The following is a 19,233-nucleotide window of genomic DNA, read 5'->3' on the forward strand; positions in this document are numbered from 1 at the left end:
GGCCACTTCTGCAGAGGCTTGGCAGGAGGAAAACCCCAAGGGGGTGGAGACAGGATGTTGTGTTGGATACTACAACAGGATGACGAAGGAAGAATTTATTCCAGCTAGTGGTACAGAAAGAGTTAAGCTGAGTGAGGAGCCAAGAAAGAACTACAATTTTTAAGAAAAACAAAACTGGCCTTTCAAAAGAAGAAGAATGACATGATCAGTACCAGGTTTGGAACATTGTGGGGGCAGTAGGTGATGAGGAGTGAATCTCGTCATGGGTTACATCTGAAACTCAGGGCCTGGAATGAACCCCTGGGGAGAAAAAATCCTGGGAGGTAGATGGAGTTGGACAAAGAAATACACCACATAAACATCTAGATTAGACTCACAAAATGGCCCCCTGCCTCTGTTGGGAGGAATGACATATTTCTGAGATGAGAAAAATCTCTACCATGTTTGGTGCCTCAATTCCTCTTAAGGTATTCTTATCAATAGGTTAAGAGGAATTGAGAACAGGCAACATCTATAGTCAAAGAACTGTACATGTTTGGATGCTTTTGTAAGCATATATGAATATTCCAGTTTTACAGCAATGGAGGAGACTGGGGTCCTCCTTTTGTATTCCAATCCTGTTCAAAGATTCCATAAATAGTCTTGTCCCTTGAAGATGTGAGTTAAGAAAACAGCTGGCCGGGCATGGTGGCTCACGCATGTAATCCCAGCGCTTTGGGAGGCCAAGGCGGGTGGATCACCTGAAGTCAGGAGTTCGAGACCAGCCTGGCCAACACGGTGAAACCCGGTCTCTACTAAAAATACAAAAATTAGCTGGGCATGGTGGCGGGCACCTGTAATCCACGCTACTTGGGAAGCTGAGAGAGGAGAATTGCTTGAACCCAGGAGGCACAGGTTGCAGTGAGCTGAGATCGTGCCATTGCACTACAGTCTGGGGGACAAGAGCGAGACTTCGTCTCAAACAAAAAAAAAAACATAAATAAAAAAGAAAACAACTGACTTCAGATATGCCAAAGGCAACAGTTCAGAGCAGAAATGTACGCCTGTCACTATCATTTAGCCTCTAGATGCCACTAGAGAGACGACCATGGATTTCTGGTATTGTCAAATTGGCTTAAGTAGTCCTATAGTAGGCCTTATATAGGCTTGTCTCTCTTCTATATGGAAAGAGGAACATACAGCAGGAAAAGACGGAAATGACCACCTCTTAGTGCTTCTGTCTACTAGGCTCTGTGCTGGTGGTTTTGCAGTCAGACCAGGGTCTGTGAGGTGCATCAAACTGATTTTAGTTCTTGATGCCATACAGATGCAATATTCAAAAATGGCTTTACCAGATATTGCTATGGTCTGTTTTTATCTACAAAATCTTTCTATGCCTCATCTCATGAAGTGCTGTGACGGTGTTGGCAGCAGCCAGATATTGCTGTCTCTGTTTTACAAATGAGAAAACTGAAGCAAAATGTGAAGCTTTTGCTCATAGCTGAACCATGCCAGGGCTGAGAGTGGAATCCACCTCTTGACTTCATGCAACTCCTCAGTCCTGGCCTGTGGAATAGGAATGATTTTTCAGCTTGGGTTTACCTTGACGGCACATCAGTGTGGATGAGGATGGCTATAGGAATTGGGAGCACTGGCTTTGGAGTCAGAAGACCTGGGGTCAAATCTTAGCTCTCCAGTCTCCTCTGTGTGAAACTGACTTTCCTCATGTTTAAAGTGGAGAGTTTGATTTATAGCTTTACATTTCCTTCTGGTTTTAAATTCCGCGAGCGTGACATCTTGTCTTCTTCCAGTACTTACTCTTTCATTCTCTTACCTCCATTTTGCTATTATGTCATCTGAATTTTAAGACGATGGTGAATTTTTTTCCTTTCAGAGCTGGTTTTTAAGACTTCTGTTTTGTATTTTTCCTCTCAACCCAGTGATTCATACTGTTCCATTAAAAATCACTGGGCTGAAGCATTTAGTTATTTCCTTCAGAAGTATTAAGGAGCAGCTATTCAAAAGGTTGTGATGACAAATTGGAGGCAGGGCTTGTTGATTAGCAAGGAACAGATGATGTTTCCTGCCTCCTCTCTCTCCCGTTAAGCATAGGTAAAGAATGCAAATAAAAATGCGATTGGTAAATGGAAGTTCTCCTTGTGAGAAAGCCTTTAAAACTTTTGCCAGGGTTGTCGGCAGCCTGCAGGAAGGGCAGCCTTGTGTTTTGTTTGACAGATGCTCTCATTTTGGCTGGCAGTCCCAGGAGAACTTTTTGACTGGAGTTTTGATATTCTCAAAAGCATTATTTTCCCTCTTTCCACTGGGATGGGTAAATAATCCCACTCATCTTGATTTGTTGGGTTTTTTTTGGTTGTTGTTTTGTTTTTTCATTTTAGAGATGGGATCTTGCTTTTTTTCTTTTTTCTTTTTTTTTTTTTTTTTGAGATGGAGTCTTGCTCTGTCGCCCAGGTTGGAGTGCAGTGGTGTTATCTCAGTTCACTGCAACCTCTGCCTCCCAGGTTCAAGTGATTCTTGAGCCTCAGCCTCCTGAGTAGCTGGGATTATAGGTGCACACTACCATGCCTGGCTAATTTTTGTATTTTTAGTAGAGACACGGTTTCACCATGTTGGCCAGGCTGGTCTCAAACTCCCGACCTCAGGTGATCTGCCCGCCTCAACCTCCCAAAGTGCTGGGATTATAGCTGTGAGCCACCATGCCCCGCCGGGGCTTGCTCTTTCATGCAGGCTGGAGTGCAGTGGCATAATCATGAATCACTGCAGCCTCGACTTCCTCAGCTCAAGTAATCCTCCCACTTCAGCCTCCCGAGTAGCTGGGACTACAGGCATGCCACCACGCCCAGCTTGTTTTCTTTTAAAATTGACACCAGAGCTATTGCTATTATAATAGAGCTAATAGAATGCCTTGAATCAAGTACCAGCTGATAGTCATTTTTTTAAGCTTGGCTCTGATAGTGTGAGATGCTTTTCCTACATGGCCAGACAGATGGTCTGAGAGCGAAGTGATAGCAGGCATAAGCGTTGATTCAATGAGGAATAACTTGTTTACTTTCCAGTTTTGCTTCCTCTGGCTTTTCTATTTTCCATGTTTTCAAATTCAATTGTGCCCTCAGGGATGGGTCTGCCTTTATTTGTATCCCTTCCAACTTCCAACCCTCCAATGGCCCCCCTCTTGCCCAGTCGGACCTGGTGCACAGCTGCACTTCCTGATTGTTTGCACTGGAGAATCTCGACAGTGGCTTCCTCCCCAAGGGCCACGAAAAACATCTGGACACATTGTCTGCAAATGACAAAAGAAGGAGTGTGGCAAAAACATGAACACAAGACAGCCAATTTTGGGTAGCATACGGCTGCCACCAAGACAAGAGGGCTTCTTAGTTTTCCTCCCTCATTCTTCCCCCACTTAAGATGAAAATTGAAGGATCTGCTTTGAAGAGATAATTTTTTCTTAGAAATCAGCTATGTGGGCCCTCTACAAAGGAAACTGATTTCAATGTTAGCCTGGAAACAACTTGCTCAAGGGTGCAGTGGGTAAGGGCATCTGAAAGAATAAGAATAATTAGGTATCTGATTCAGATGCTGAAAAGGTGGGTACAGTAAGTGGGAACAGAAGGTGAGTACAATGATGACTGCATAGAAATTTTGTGCATTCAAGAATATCAGAGCCTTGCAGTTTACTTGATTTTATTTAAAAGCAAAATAAATTTTAAAACTCTGTCATTAATTATTACTCAGACTTGGAAGGCCTTTCTAATGGTGTCCTCAAGTGGTCTCCAATTCAATTAGGTCAAATTAAGCCCCTGATTAATGACAGGCTTTGTATTAGTTTCTAATCCTTATACCAGGAAAACCTGATCAACTACTTCACATACTCAGCGGTCTTTGAAGAAACAAGAGAAATATCTCCAAACTCACTGGTTGGCAACCTGTCCCACCAGGGAGTTCCATCTTGTAGGTCCCTATGTTTGTCAAGCCAAGTGTGTAAGGACTGCATCCATGGTAGGCTCCTCTGCAGAGAAGAAACAACAGGAGGATGGGGTCAAGTTCCTGGTCCACTGAGTAGGACAAAAGAGAAAATCCAGGAAGGCCATGAAGATGAAATAGAACATCATTCACATTCACCTCTGATTTCTAAGAACGCATCTAAGCCTATGTCAGGTGAATGTACTTAATAGTCTTTTCTAACTGTTGTTAGAAAACATAGATTTGAAACTGTGAAAGGAATTTTGGAGAACATTTGTCCAAGAACTCCAATCTTAGGACCTGCCCTACTCTATTATTCCATAGTAATGAGAGTCATCTTTTAGCAACATACCAGAAATTATATGTTCAATGAATACCAGTCTTCGAAGTAGTCGCCTTGGGAAGCCAAATATTTTTTCCTGTGATATACCTGTTGTTCAATATCTTTAGGGACTTACACACCTTATAAATCACCTTATTCTCCATCTAAGAAACACAGGTTTTGTTTCTTTTGAACGTGAAACAGTCATATTTAGTACAAATGCTCCTAATCATCAGTGTCAGCTTCAAATGAGTTCTAACAATTTCCCATATCAAAATCACCTTTAAACAAGGATTTAGGACTATTAAGACTATTCAAAAGAATGGTTGTATTAGGTCGGTGCAAAAGTAAGTGTTGCTTTTGCCATTACTTTTAATGGCATAAATCTCAATTACTTTTGCACCGACCTAATATATCTTGAAAAAGGAGACACAATGTGTGTTGAACCCTGGTAGTACCATGACTACTTAATACTTACCTCGACATACATATTCTGGAATGTCATTTAGGTAATACATCAATCACAATTCTTTATTGCCATATTTCTTATTCCTGTAATAACTGCATGTTCATTTGATATGGAATGTGCAGTATTGAATGTGCTGTCATAAGGATTAAATAAAATCTTCTTTTGAATTCACACAGAAATTATGACCAGACAGCTTAAAAATGCAACTGTTTATTCATTCCATCAACTTTTACAATAAGTCACTCCTATCTTTTACATTAACTTTACAGGAGTCTGTTTAAATGTGCTGTATACAATTACCCAAGGGAGGCAACTGTAAGCAAAATGCATAGTTTCCTATTATTTTTAGTGCTAATATAGGCATTAAGGGTTTATTAATTAATCTATTATCAGTGCTCAAAAGTCACTGAAAGAAGCAGAAATATACACGGTTATATGTGCATCCTCTGAACTTAAGGAGAATAAAAGGTAAAAAATGGGTGCACCTGGCACTATGAAATAAGTGGACAGCTCCTTATCATAAGCAGAAATTAAAATAGGCCGGTATCTTTTGGTAGAGCCTTGATCTTCTAAGGTGGGGAACAGTCATTTACTGCTTGGTATATGGTGTGGTCCCCGCCACATCTTCAAAGTTAAAAAACTGTCATGTGGGTTTCTCTTTAAGTCCACAGGAGGATCTATGACATAATGAGGACTTCAAGCTGGTTGTGACCAGTTGGGGCCCCCTGTCTTGTATCAGGCTAACTTGAGTGGTGTTATCCTGTCATAAAATTCAATTGACCGATCCTTCCTTAAAACTTAACAATTAGAAAAATATCCCCGAGAAAACCTCTCTCCCACTCCATGCTACAATGTAAAGATACACATTTAGAATGGGGGTAAGTCAATGTTCCTAAAGTTGAATATTCCAAGTTGTGATTACCTGAAAGAAATGATGTCTATGTTGTTTGAGTGTGCCCTGGCCATCAGCATGGCCAGCTCATTGGCTTCTGAGCCACTGTTCACCAAGAAAATTACCTGGAGAGGAAAGGAAGACATGTGGCCTCATAATTTATTTCCTTATTACTCATTCATTTAAAATTGCTGAAGGGCAGGTGTCCAGCCCCTGAGTATTAAGGAGAGTTCCCTTCAGACCAGCTCGGGTTACCCAGAAGTTCCATCATTTAACCACAGCATGAATTCCATAGCCTTTCCTCCAGTAGCTGCTAAGTGCTAGACATAGAAAAATGGCTAAGAGATTGTCTCAGCTGTGGAACATTCCGGGCTTTCAATGGCTTTATTTGATGGTCTGCAAAATGCCAAGAGAGGAGACTTGCTGAGGGGCACACAGTGGTGAGTAGCTGATAGATCCAAAGATTGGGTTTCTTGGCTCCTGACTCTAACCCACTCACCTGATTCTAAAGGCTTGGAACAAGACAGGACCTCTGACTCTGCAACTCCAGGGGTTGTCCCAGCCTGACTGTGCTGTGTGTGTGAATGTTGAAAAAACAAGTAAACGACCCGGGTGCGGTGGCTCACGCCTGTAATCCCAGCACTTTGGGAGGTTGAGGCAGGCGGATCAATTGAGGTCAGGAGTTTGAAATCAGCCTGGCCATCATGGTGAAACCCCATCTCTACTAAAGATACAAAAATTAGCCAGGTGTGGTGGTGGGCACCTGTAATCCCAGCTACTTGGGAGGCTGAGGCAGGAGAATCGCTTGAACCCAGGAGGCAGAGATTGCAGTGAGCCGAGATTGTGCCATTGCACTCCAGCCTGGGTGACAGAGTGAGACTCCGTCTCAAAAAGAAAAAAAAAAGCAAGTAAACAAAAAAATGCAGCTCAGCCTGGACAAAAGAACGGGGAGAATGAAAGCGAACTGTGCCCTCCAGACCCAGGGACTGGAAGGCATGTGTTCATGACTTTGCTGACTCTCTGCTTCTGGTCTTCTGTGAACATCTGGGGCTGAACTGAGGTTGCAGCTATTCCAAGTTTCTTTATCTATTCTAGGTAATGTAGACAGCATGGTAAAATAATAATAGATAGCACTCGGGACTGAGCATTGTTCTAGGTTCTTCATATGTATTAACTCATTTAATGTCTAAATGGAAATCTTGGCCAACATTTTAACATCTTAGTTCAGTTTAAAAGATCAGTCATTTCAGATGCAGAAAAACAGCTCATGTAGAAAAAAATATCTAAGTGTATTTTGGACCAAATGAACCAAATGGCACTTATTAAAAATGGTTTCACTCTTTGTAAAAGAAATGCAAATAACTTTGCAGAAAGGCTAAGGAGCGATGAGATAAAAACCTCTTGAGGACATAGATGAGAACATCAGGAGGCCTACGGCTCCTGGGAAGTGATTTCTGCTAAGACATGGTGAAGAGAGCAACCAAAGAGAGGCAGAGGCTCAGAGGTAACACAAGGGAACACTGGCTTGTTTCACCAGCAATTCATAAATCCCCTTCTTCTGTCTGATTGCTTTCAGATGTAGCTATCAGATCACCACTACAGATGTTCAACGCACAGGCTAAATTCCCTGCCCATGTCCCTGCTTCCTAGGGAAGCTCCCCTAGAATCCTAAGACTCCTGTCTCTTTGAGCTGGGAGCATCATACCTTTTTCTTCCCTAAAAATTCACCTCCTGCAGGAAGAGCATTGTACCTTAAGAGGCTCAGGAAGAAGTGCGGCAAGCTTCTCTGCATATTCATGCATTGGAGTGTGGAAGAAGACGGTGCTTGTATGCCACAGGCGGCCGAGCTGCTTTTGTGCCACTGCATTCACCTTTCTGGATAAGCAGTAGAGCAGAGTTACCCGCACTGTGTGCCACGTCCCTCCTGCACACACACTGGTCATTGGACCCAAATATACTGTTTTTTTCTCAAAGAGTTTCAAGAGGCAGATTTTATTTACACATGAGAATAAACTCCTTTAACCACTAGAGGTGTCCAGAAATGGGATGTGTTGACTTAAAAGGTAATGAATTCCTCTCCAAGAGCAGGGTTCAAAAGGAGACTCATTGATTACAAGGGATTTTAGAAAAGAAATGCCTAGTTTAGGAGGAAGTTTGGGCTTAGAATTTCTTGTAGCTATGCTTTCTTATTAACCATCCTTTGAAGAGTTTGGAAAAAGAGATGACTAGTTGTAAGCCTGAGTTCTTTCCATTTTATTTTTCTAAAGAAAAGATTCACCAAGCACATGTATGCAAGATTAGTAGTTCTTCCTTCCCCCCTCCCTTCCCCCCTTCCTCCCTTCCTCCCCTCTTTCTTTCTTTCTTAAGGGATGGGTTCTCACTATGTTGCCTAGGCTGGAGTGCAGTGGCTATTCACAGGCACAATCACAGTGCACTGCAGCCTCAATTCCTGGGCTCAAGAGATCCTCCTGTCTCAGCCTCGTGAGTAGCTGGGACTATAGGTGCATGCTACCACGTCCGACTAAGATTAACAGTTTTTCTGCAGGGAGATTCTAATATCTGAGTCTGAACAGTGGTTAGTGTGGATGAATATTTTGTAACAATAAAGCCACATTCTTTGAAAGATTGGGCCAACCTTACAGGATGAGAAGGTTCATACTGAGAGATAATAGGGGCTAAGGATGATAGATTTGTGGAACCTGACTTGGCTTTGAAAACACAAACCAAGATGTCTGAACTTGCTGTAAAGGACATTAATTGCTACAGTTTGTTACATGCCAATTTTATTTGTTATTAATGTCTTTCACATCAGAAAAAATCAATTTAGTGGGTAAATATTTTGAGAAATACCAGATTATACAGATTTCTTTACTACAGATATTTTAGTACCTATAATAGACTAGTGTACACTGTTTCTCTTCAGAAGGGAGATATAGTTTAAAGTGTTTCCCAAACTTATTTTCTTATGGGACCCTTTTCCACGGAAACTCCTGTGATCAGTGATACATGAAACTCACTTTAGAAAATTGTGGAGTATCAGTAAATTCTTGAAAAGAAGAGACACTTGACAAAAACATTGTTTAGCAAAATATATGAGAGTCACACAAAGGGTAGAAAAGATGGCTTCCCATTTCCAGGGAAGACTGTCAATGTTATGGGAAGATTCAATGAGAATGTTTGAACTCATTTTCTATTCCATTTTCTCTACTTCTTCCATGTATGTTTGTCCCATGTTTGAAATTGCATCTGAAATGTATCTTGGATACTTCTTGTGACTTTGCATGGGATTAGGGCCTCCTGATGATGGAAGAGGGTAGGAGAAGTGAAGGGGAGGAAAAGATGAGGGCTGGGCTCCTGAGGCACACTCACTCCTCACCTCCTGACAGCTGCCTGAGGGGGGGACTCTTTGCCTCCTGCTTTGACGGAAGGGCCCACATCTATTCAGTTTATTTTAGACTTGCTACTTTATTGCTTTCCCCTAACTTAGTGTGAGGTTGCATTGGTGAGATTATTAAAGGAAAGAGAGAACAGACATGAAATGAGAGCGCTGCATGGAAACCAAGAATGCTCCAAGGGTATTTGTTGGGCGAGTATACCGTCAACACTGCAGACAATCTCTAGATTAATTGATCCATACATTTCCAGGTAAATTTCCAGCTAGGATTGCATCTGTCTCTTATCATTCTTCTTTTCCTCTTCCATCTAGCAGAGGCCATGAAGAAGATTCCCCAGGCTAGAAGTTATTTCTCATATCTCATCATCCCTCGCCTGACAAGCCTGTCGTGTGTTTCTCTGAGAGCCGCCTGCCTTTCTCTTCCCTTCCTTTCCCTGAATGCACCCCTGTCTTTGGAAAGCTGTTGCTAATGAGAAACACACACAGCAAGACTCCAGTCACATGGTACATGCCACAATACATGTGCCATGAGAATAACAAAATCTTGCATTGTCAAGAAAGGAAAAGTAACAGTGTCAAGATTTTGTACTCAGGAAATAGCAGGGAGTATGTCAGCCATAATCTGTCATAGATATTTTTAAACCAAGATAAGCAAATCAAGAGTTCAGAGTCACTAACATAATTGTTTTCCATGCATTCTTTTGGAATAAAAATCTCCAGATTTTAAGGATACTCACGGGTGGCAGTGGCCAACACTGACAGTAACAATCCCGGAAAAGAAATCCAGGTATCTGTTTCCCTCAGCATCAAAGAGCCACTCCATGTGCCCCTGGTGAAGCAGCAGGGGTTTCTGGAAATATGCCGTCACCACAGGAGAAAGATGTTCCTTGTGGATTTCCAGGACACGGTTGTAGCCAAGGGACTGTAGATAAACAAGATTTAAACCCGCACACTTCTTACAAGATCAATAGCAGTCAATCTATGAGTAACAGTGCCCAGTCTCTCTAGTGGACAGAGCAGAGGGCTGCTGGCCTGTAGAGGCTCAAAAGTGGGGGTACTTACCCAATATTGTCCTTGCAAAAATTAAAGCCTTTTCTCTTAAGGAGGTGAATTATTATTTGTAGCCTTTCAACCTCTTTCTAGAAAAGGGCTGGAATTTCTACCTAGCAATGAAAAGCCTTGGCTCTGAGTTGATTTTAACTATGAAAAAAATAGACTTCGGAAGTAAATGTCTGAACTAATAAGCAATTAGTCTGAACTAATAAGTCATTTTTGTTGTGGTAGTGTTTTAAAAAATAAAAATACAATGAGGTGCTAATCATGTTTGTATCTTTATTTATAAAATATCTCTCCTGTATTTCTCTTCTTTGTGGATCCCTCATAAGTACCTATTGATTCTACAATTTCTAACCTGTAAGTATCATGTAGAATAAAGGAGTTGCCGTGTGTGTGTGCATGCATGAGAGAGAAAGAGAGAGAGGGAGAAAAAAAGAAAGAGAGAGAAAGAAAGAGAGAGAGAGAAAGTGAGAGAGAAAATGCCAGTTCAATCTTTATTAGCCTGAGAAAAAATATAATTTGCTGGAGGACTCAGGAAGGTCAGATGGCCACATGAATCAGTTAAAACAGGAGCAACAGTCACTTTAAAGCCAATGTGTGCCATCACATTTGTGATGTGTGTGTATCTCCCTGCAACACATATATTAATCATCATGTATAGTGTGCTTCTTGTACTCTCTTTCTTTGCCTCTGTCTCTGTCTCTATCTCTCACACATGGACACCAATTTATACACTAGCATTAAGGGAGTAAGAAGGTTTCAGATGCTTCCAATGACTTAGAGGTACAATATCTGGAATGAGATAGTTTAGTGGCAAGCAGAGCTATTTTTTTTGTCATTCTTAAGGAAACAGTCAATTGAGACCTCCCCAGAGAAACTACCTCTTTGAGTTTTCTTAAAGCCCTGAATCTTACCTGGTATCTTTCAGGCATGAAGTCACATGGAGGCATTCTGGGCTTTGTATGAAGACTGAGCTTGGTTACTGATGTCCAGGAAGCACCTACTGATAGTGAAGCGAGTTAGAATCCTCAACTAAGGCATGACATAGGTCTGTTTGTGAAAGTCACCTATAGATATCCAAATAAAACTACTTAGACAATTTTGTTTATTTCTTAGTTAAAAAATCATGTAAATCAGCTTTTAGTTTGGACTAAAAAACTGAGTATCTCAATAATGAGTTTTCTGGAGGAAAAAAAGATAGTTCTTCTCAAATCTAGTCTGGAAAAAAATATACTGCAGTCCCTCACAAGCTTGGGAAGCTCAGTTTAGGCAAACTGTCCGTGTTACCCTCTCCGTGTTGATTCTCTCGTCAGTAGGCAAAACTTCTGCTAGTGCAACGCATTGTTGGAGTCCATCCTCTGTTAATAGAGGTGCTTTTTAGGCTTCCAGCTGCCTAGTGCCTGAATTCTAGTGTGTAGCCAGTGCCTGGTACCTGGTTAGCTTTCAGTACACACGGAATTAATGACTGTTGACTATTCTTGTAGGGAATGAGGAGAGGCAGGTGTTAGACAATATACTAGAGTAATAAATACATGCAAATAGACCCGGAAGACAAAACCTCCCCCTGCCAAAAAAAAAAAAAAAGGCTGCCAACACAAGACTGTGATGAAACAGGGATAAGCTGAACCAGGTTCATTAAATATTTGGAGCTAGGAGGGATCTTACATTTGTGTGTGTGTGTGTGTGTGTGTGTGTGTGTGTCAAAATGCATACTTTATAGATAAGGAAACCAGCGTAAAGTGGTAAATTAATCTGTTTAAGGTTATCAAGCTAGTTAGGTGAAGAACGGGAACAAAACTCCTCTGACTCCTAGCCCAGCAGTCTGTTTTGCTCATTCCTCAGCCATTTCCACCCTTCCCTGCCAGCACAGACTTTGGCCCCCCTTCAGGAGTGGGATGGAATAATGCAATCAGAACGTCAGAGCTGGAAGAGGTGTCTAGAGACCTTATAAGTACTCCTAGGAAAGATGCTCCTAATTTTGAAGACTGAAGGTCAACATTAAGATAATTTTACAGGTGGAGAGAGCTAAGAAAATTATGTCTCTTTCTCAGCATGAAGGTTTGAATGCATGAAAGAAATGTTAGTGCTTTGTGTGGCTATGAAGTCACAGTCCTGAGAAACACAATGAACAATTGCGTTTTTAAATGAAGATGGAAAGTAACAGCTCTGAATATATCTTCTTTCAAAGAGATCCCATTCACTTTTCTGCTCTAAGTAATCACTAATGTCATTAATTTGCTCTTACTTTAAAAGCAAGTGACTTTTGATTATCCATGTATAGAAAGGACCAAAAAAATTGATAGCTTTAGTTTTCTGAGAATTTCACCTTTTAAAAAGCTTTTCATTGTGTCTCTCTGAATTAGTTATGCTTCTGAGATGGAAAAAAAATTCTGAGTGTTTCTAAGAATTCAAAAATCCTTTCATTTCTTCAGTCTCATTTTTCTATCTGCAAAATTGGAGCTGCCCATTGAGGAGGTTGTAAGCTGTCTTGACTCCAAGGTTATAGGATTTATGAAAGTAGGCTGGAGGGGGAAGGGAGTTGGAGAGAAAGACTTGATAAAGAAAAGCTTGAATTTTAAACAGTCAAGGCAGGTTTATTCATTCATTTATTCACAAAAGTGATAAGCACATGATGGTGGAGTGAGGGCTTCAAATGAAATACATGAAATTCTGCAAGGAAGAAAGAAGAGGAAGAAAGGAAAGAAGGGGGAAAGAGAAGAAAGAGGAAGGAAGAAATAGAGACAGTAACGAGCAAGTAGGAGAAAGAATAATAGGAGTCAGTAAGTGAAATAAACCTGGATAATACTTCCAAATCTATTGACTGTCATATCACCCCTCTTAATAAATAACTAAAACTCAAAAATAATAGTAATAATGTTGATATTTGATGGACAGAAAGAAATAAAACTACTTTGGTTTTGATCATTTGCCAGAAAAAAATTAAAATCTAACTATCTAGATAATTACATGCATTCTTTATTCAAAATAGCCTGTGTTTTGAGGATGACGTAAGAGTTGAGGGTCCATAAAGCTTTTTGGGGGCTCCTGGAAATCGTGTATGTGTATATATGCATATGCATACCTGTGTGTGTGTGTGTGTGTGTGTGTGTGTGTGTGTATATGTAAGAGATGGATGTAGAGGGGAAGGAATGAATGAGATTAGGATTAATAAAACTATATCCAAGGTCTATTTCTGAATAGGTATTTGTTTTATTTTGTCTTATTGTTTTAACTAATCGGATAGTGCCTTTTTAGGCTAACCAGATGACAGCTAATGATTTTCATCCAATTCACCAATTTTCACTTCAATTCACATGAGCAACTCAAGACATTGAAAGATGGAATTCAATTTGGAGAACAGCATTGCTTTTGTATAATAAATGCCAAGTGGGTAACTAGTGAGCTTTCATTTCCAAGCTGCCTAATTCTCACAGAGTTCTATAGCATACAGGTCACTGCAACTTTGTTTTCTTTCCCCAAAATCATAATATCCAATGACAAAAACTGTTGGGCAAAGTAAGTGAGAAAAATCAAATTTTTTTGGCATTTGGAAACTCTAGGGAAAATTCTCTTTGTAATGATAACGAGTTTTTCAGTATTCACAACCGGTTTTCAGCCCAGAGGGAGTATTTATTAAGGGCTTCCTCACCCTTTAAAATGAAAAAAATATTCTAAAATATTTGAAAATATGCAGTGGACACTGTGATTTATTAAAATGCTAATTATTATTATTATTACTGAGACAGGGTCTGGCTCTGTTGCCCAATGCTCATATAATGTGTTAAAATAATGACATGCTATCTCAGCTGCCATAATTTTAAAAATCCAAAGAAAGCATTCAAAATAAAGTATGGCTTTAATTTACAGATGTCCAGGGATGATTTCTTTCTTTTTTTCTTTTTTGAGACAGGATCTCCCTCTGTCACCCAGGCTGGAGTACAGTGGTGTGAGCATGGCTTACTGTAGCCTCGACCTCCCAGGCTCCAACAATTCTCCCACCTCAGCCTCTTGAGTAACTGGAACCATAGGCACCTGCCACCATGCCCAGCTATTTTTCTTTTTCTTTTTCTTTTTCTTCTTCTTTTTTTTTTTTTTTGAGACGGAGTCTGTCGCACAGGCTAGAGTGCAGTGGCGCAATCTCGGCTCACTGCAAGCTCTGCCTCCCAGGTCCATGCCATTCTCCTGCCTCAGCCTCCCGAGCAGTTGGGACTACAGGCGCCCACCACCACGCCCGGCTAATTTTTTGTATTTTTAGTAGAGACGGGGTTTCACCGTGTTAGCCAGGATCGTCTTGATCTCCTGACCTTGTGATCCGCCCACCTCAGCCTCCCAAAGTGCTGGGATTACAGGCTTGAGCCACCGTGCCCGGCCTTATTTTTCTTTTTCTACTTTTAATAGACACGGGGTCTTACATGGAGTGCAGTGGTGGAATCTCTGCTCATTGCAACCTCTACCTCCCAGGCTCAAGTGATCCTCCTATCTCCACCTCCCTAGTAGCTGAGACCACAGGTGCATGCCACCACACCCGGCTAATGTTTTGTATTTTTAGTAGAGACCGGGTTTCTCCAGGTTGCCCAGGCCAGTCTTGAACTCCTGAGATCAAGCCATCGTCTTGAACTCCTGAGATCAAGCCATCTGTCTGCCTTGGTCCCTGGAAGTGTTGTGATTACAGGCGTTAACCACTGAGCCTGGCCCAAAATGCCAATTATATCTCATTTCTGTATAGCATCTTAGGTAACTTGAAAAAACCTTGTCACATTTGGAGTCTCATTTGATACTTGGAGTTGCCAATGAGTTAGGAAAGGAAGACTTCATCCTCCATCCACCTTAGAGTGGAGTCAGTGACAGATGGAATTCGAGGCCCTGGCAGTTTTGAAGTCCCTCACTGACGTTGAGGTTTGACACACTGCCTCCCATGGAGGCCTGCTGAAGCTGTGTTGGGGTTTGGATGCCTGAGGGACAGTGTCTGGTTGGTGGAGAAACTTTTTCTCCTCTGCTTCTCTGTGCTGGAGCTGCCAGCTTGGAGACTCCAGAGTGGTCCTTTTCCCTTCACACATGGGGCCGCAGTCTGTAGGATGCTGCCGAGGACCCTCACCATTGCTGTTCGGTATCATCCAGCTCCAGACATGATCTCTCGCAGCCCTCTCTGTGGAGGTCCCCTCTGTCCCATGCGTGCTCTGGGTGAAACGATGACGGCAGTGAATGCCGGGTGCCTGCATCCCCCAAGCAAAGCTGCTAAGAGGAGGTTCCTACCAGAAGTTACTCTACTCCTGCCTGGCCTTCCTTGGCTTCTTTGCATGTGGGGTCCTGTCTACCTCCTCAGCCTCCTGTTGATTATTTCAGCTGCCCTCCCTCCTTCCCTCCATTCCTTCATACCCTTCCAGTATATGCCCTTTTGCTGAAGCCAAACAGGGGCAGTTGTGGCTGTCCACAAGCAAGAGCACTGCTCGATTCCTGATTCTGAGGTGGGTGGGTCTTCTTCTGCACGTTTGGGAGTAGGCATTCTCTGTGATCACCCTTCCTGGCCCTTGGCATGTGTTAAATCAGTTCTGACTGTGGCAAGGCTGCCCGGAGGGGTGCAGATGGGGGGCTCCCCTTTAGGGCAAATTTTAAATGTTTTCTTAAAATAGGCTTGGCAGGAATGGACAAACATCTCAGCTGGAAATGGATGACTTTTTGTGGCCCCCTTCCTTTGTGGGAGAGCAGGCATATATTAGGAAATTGGTACATGGGAGCACATACCCCAGCTACCGGCAAATGTTATACATTTCACAATCATTAGCTAATTGTAGGAAAGAATGCCCCACTGAGATATTTCTCCACACTTTTGTACTGAAAACAAATTGCTTCCATAACTTTGCATACACAGTTAGCCCAAAGTGATTGTGCATATCAAAGTGTAAACAAGGCTGAACATTTTATGCATATGAATATTGTACAGTAACTATGTAGATACTATACAAGAATTGTGACTTATTTATTTTTGCATATAAAACAACACTTAAAACATGGTGACCTCCCTATCACAGCCCCTCCCCTCCCCCCCGTTATATTTTTCTATTCCCTTTCCCGATTTGGTTTTATACATGGCATGTTTCTCTATTGGATACATACATAAATACATACATACCCACACATATATATATTTTTACATATTTACTTATTCATTTATGTCTATCTCCTTCCTGGAATAGAGGGCAGGAGCTTTTTCTTGCTTATTGTGGCTAAGTCTGCAGCACTGGTGCATAATAGATGCTCAAACATTTTGCCTGAATGTATGTATTGCACATGGCAGGTGCTCAATAAATGTATGCTCAGTGAGTGTGTGTTTGGATGAGCAAGCACAAGCAGGTGTAGACCTAGGTAGAGTAGGTAAGAAAGTAGACATAAAAGTCCCAAAGGTTTTTGCAAGGCCGGGTAATGAGGATGGCATTCAGTCTAGGTGGTGTGGTTTTTTTTTTTTTTCTTTTTGAGATGGAATCTCACTCTGTTGCCCAGGCTGGAGTGCAGTGGCGCAATCTCAGCTCACTGCAAGCTCTGCCTCCTGGGTTCAAGCCATTCTCCTGCCTCAGCCTCCTGAGTAGCTGGAACTACAGGTGTTCGCCACCATGCCCGACTAATTTTTTGTACTTTTAGTAGAGACAGGGTTTCCCTGTGTTAGCCAGGATGGTCTCGATCTCCTGACCTCATGATCCGCCTCGGCCTTCCAAAGTGCTGGGATTAGAGGTGTGAACTACTGCACCCGGCCAGTGGTGTGGTTTTCCAAGACTGCTTCTCTGTAGTGTCCTTGCTGGGCCTATGGAAAGGCATCCCGAGTGAGAAGATCAAGATCTCTAGGTACTAGGCCTCACCTGCACTTTCTAGGTTACCCTGCTGCTCCACTGTGCAGCTCCAAAATCCTCAGAGGTTGGGGTAGGAAAGGAGAAGGGGCAGTCTAGGGCATTTCTCTTGCTAGGTCAACAGCTGGTACTTTCAGCATAATTTCCTCCTCACTGAGCATAAGACTGGTTATAATTTTACCTGCTTCTGAGAAAATGTTGGAGTTAAGTGATGTTCTGGCAAAAACAACTCATGACCAAGAGAAAAGAGCAGTCCAAACAGGATTGGAAGACTAGGGGAGGATAGACACGGCCAAGGTAGAATCTCTTCGAGTTCGGAGTCAGATAGACCTGGCTTTGAATCCCAAGTTATCACTTACATGTTTCTGCCTTGGACCACATTTCTTAGATATTCCTTATTCTCTTGTCTCCTCATCTGTGGATTGAGATAATAGTACTCACTAACAAGTTTGGTTGAAGATAAAAGGAGATAATGCATTTAAAGCATCATGCATGTGTCAAGTTTCAAAAAACTGCAATTTTCAGGGGGAGGAAGGGAAGAGGAGAGGAAGGAAGGAGGGTGAAAGGGAAAGATGAGAAGAAAATGAAGGCAAAGTTGGTCACGATGGGGAATGGAAAATGGTCCCCTATACCTGTTTAGGGCCTGTGAAGCACAGGCACATAAACGTACAGACAGTTGCTTAATCTCATGTTTGCATGAGGGAATTTGCTGCGGAGGAGGTGGGGCTCTCGTGAAACAAGATCCATGTGAAAATCACAAGCATATAGGATATCACTCATAAAGCCACCAATGTCTGGTTACCCAACATCTCCTCATATTTTCTATTCCTACTGCAGAGAGGCGAGTCTGAGTGGATGGGGAGGGCCTGGGGTCAAGTCCTGGCTTGGATGACTCTGGGTGAATCACAGCACTTGTTGGTAATTGACAGAGTGGTCTCACTTCCTAGAGGCATGATGAAAATTCATGCAGATGCTTTATGTCTTTAAAATAGTCATCCTAGCCTGGTGCAATGGCTCAGGCCTACAATCTGAGCACTTTGAAAGACTGAAGTGAGAGGATTGCTTGAGCCCAGGAGTACGAGACCAGCTTGAGCAACATAGTAAAACCCCATGTCTACAAAAAGTTAAAAAAGAAAACTAGCTAGGCATGGTGGCATGTGCCTATAGTTCCAGCTACTCAGGAGGCTGAGATGGGAGAATTATTTGAGCCTGGGAGGTCGAGGCTGCAGTGAACCATGATCACACCACTGTACTCCAACCTAGGTGACAGAAGGAGACCCTGTCTCAAAAAAGAAAAAATAGAAATCATTCTTGGGCATCTGTAAATTGAAGTCACACTGTATTTTGATTGCTTTCCTTTGGTTTTTGAAAATATTGAAGCTGAGATAGCATGTCATGTTGAAATTGTGTATAGTCGGGTTTCATTATCCATGAATTTCATTTCAAAACAAAAAGGAGCATTACAAAATATTGGCTATGAAAATGGGGCATTGACTCAGGGTGAGAACCTGTGTGTCAAAAACGTGCCTCATCTCTAAGACCTCATCCAGGTCTAACATTCCAGAATCCCAGGCAGCAGCCTTCAGAGCTCAAGCCTTACCCTCTCGCTGATCCTCTACTGACCCATGTCCCCCTGGTTTCCACTTACGGTTCAGGAAAGGACGCATCTCAAGGATCCTGGGAGCGGAGGTGACCAGGCACAAGGGTCTCAGCAAATGTCTCCAGATTAGAGTCATCTCTCCCACTCAGGAAGCCAACCCCCATGGAAGCAGGTTGGAGGTCAGGCTCTAACTGCTCACTATCCTGCTGGACTTTGAGATTAAGATGGGGAGGAGGTGCTAAAAGGGGAATCCTGGAGTGGTGACTGCCCATGGCTTCAGGCAAGCCCCAGAGCTCTCTATTTCTAGTAACAGTGCCTTCAAGGGGGAGAAAAAGAGAGTGAGGAAAAGAGGTACAGAGAGAGTGAAAGTAGGAGGGAGAGAGAGAAGAGGAGAGAAAAGAAAGGAAAAGAAGAGAACAGAAGGGAAGAGGAAAGAAAGCAGGCAGATAAAGCAAAGGTCATCTGACGAGTTCTGTTAGTTTAGTATTCCATCGGGGTTTCATCTGGGTACACTTTTCTCTGCAAGAGGGTGGTGCTGGGTGTGGGAGAAGGATCAGGACATGGTTGAAGGGGTCAGAGATTGAGAAACGAGGGATGTGACTAAGACAGCAAAAAGGAGGATATGCATGAAGTGAATGAATAAATAAATTGGTTTTGGGGGTCTTAGAGAAAGAGAGGAGAAAACAATGGGGAAGGAACCA

At 42.3% G+C, this 19,233-nt stretch overlaps 1 protein-coding gene across 2 annotated transcripts in view; it reads right to left on the reverse strand.

Moving 5' to 3' along the window:
• AGXT2 (alanine--glyoxylate aminotransferase 2) overlaps positions 1-18,725 on the reverse strand; it is a 44,708-nt gene extending 25,983 nt beyond the window's left edge. For both annotated transcript variants that reach the window (NM_001131205.2, XM_024246604.2), the window contains 7 exon segments: positions 3,184-3,277; positions 3,913-4,006; positions 5,674-5,768; positions 7,395-7,518; positions 9,775-9,959; positions 11,008-11,096; positions 18,581-18,725. In NM_001131205.2, coding sequence (NP_001124677.1) covers positions 3,184-3,277; positions 3,913-4,006; positions 5,674-5,768; positions 7,395-7,518; positions 9,775-9,959; positions 11,008-11,096; positions 18,581-18,668 — 769 coding nt within the window. In that variant the 5' untranslated portion in view covers positions 18,669-18,725.
• Between the last annotated feature and the right edge of the window lie 508 nt (positions 18,726-19,233).

This window comes from Pongo abelii, chromosome 4 (assembly GCF_028885655.2).
Source record: "Pongo abelii isolate AG06213 chromosome 4, NHGRI_mPonAbe1-v2.0_pri, whole genome shotgun sequence".
Taxonomy (NCBI): Eukaryota; Metazoa; Chordata; class Mammalia; order Primates; family Hominidae; genus Pongo; species Pongo abelii.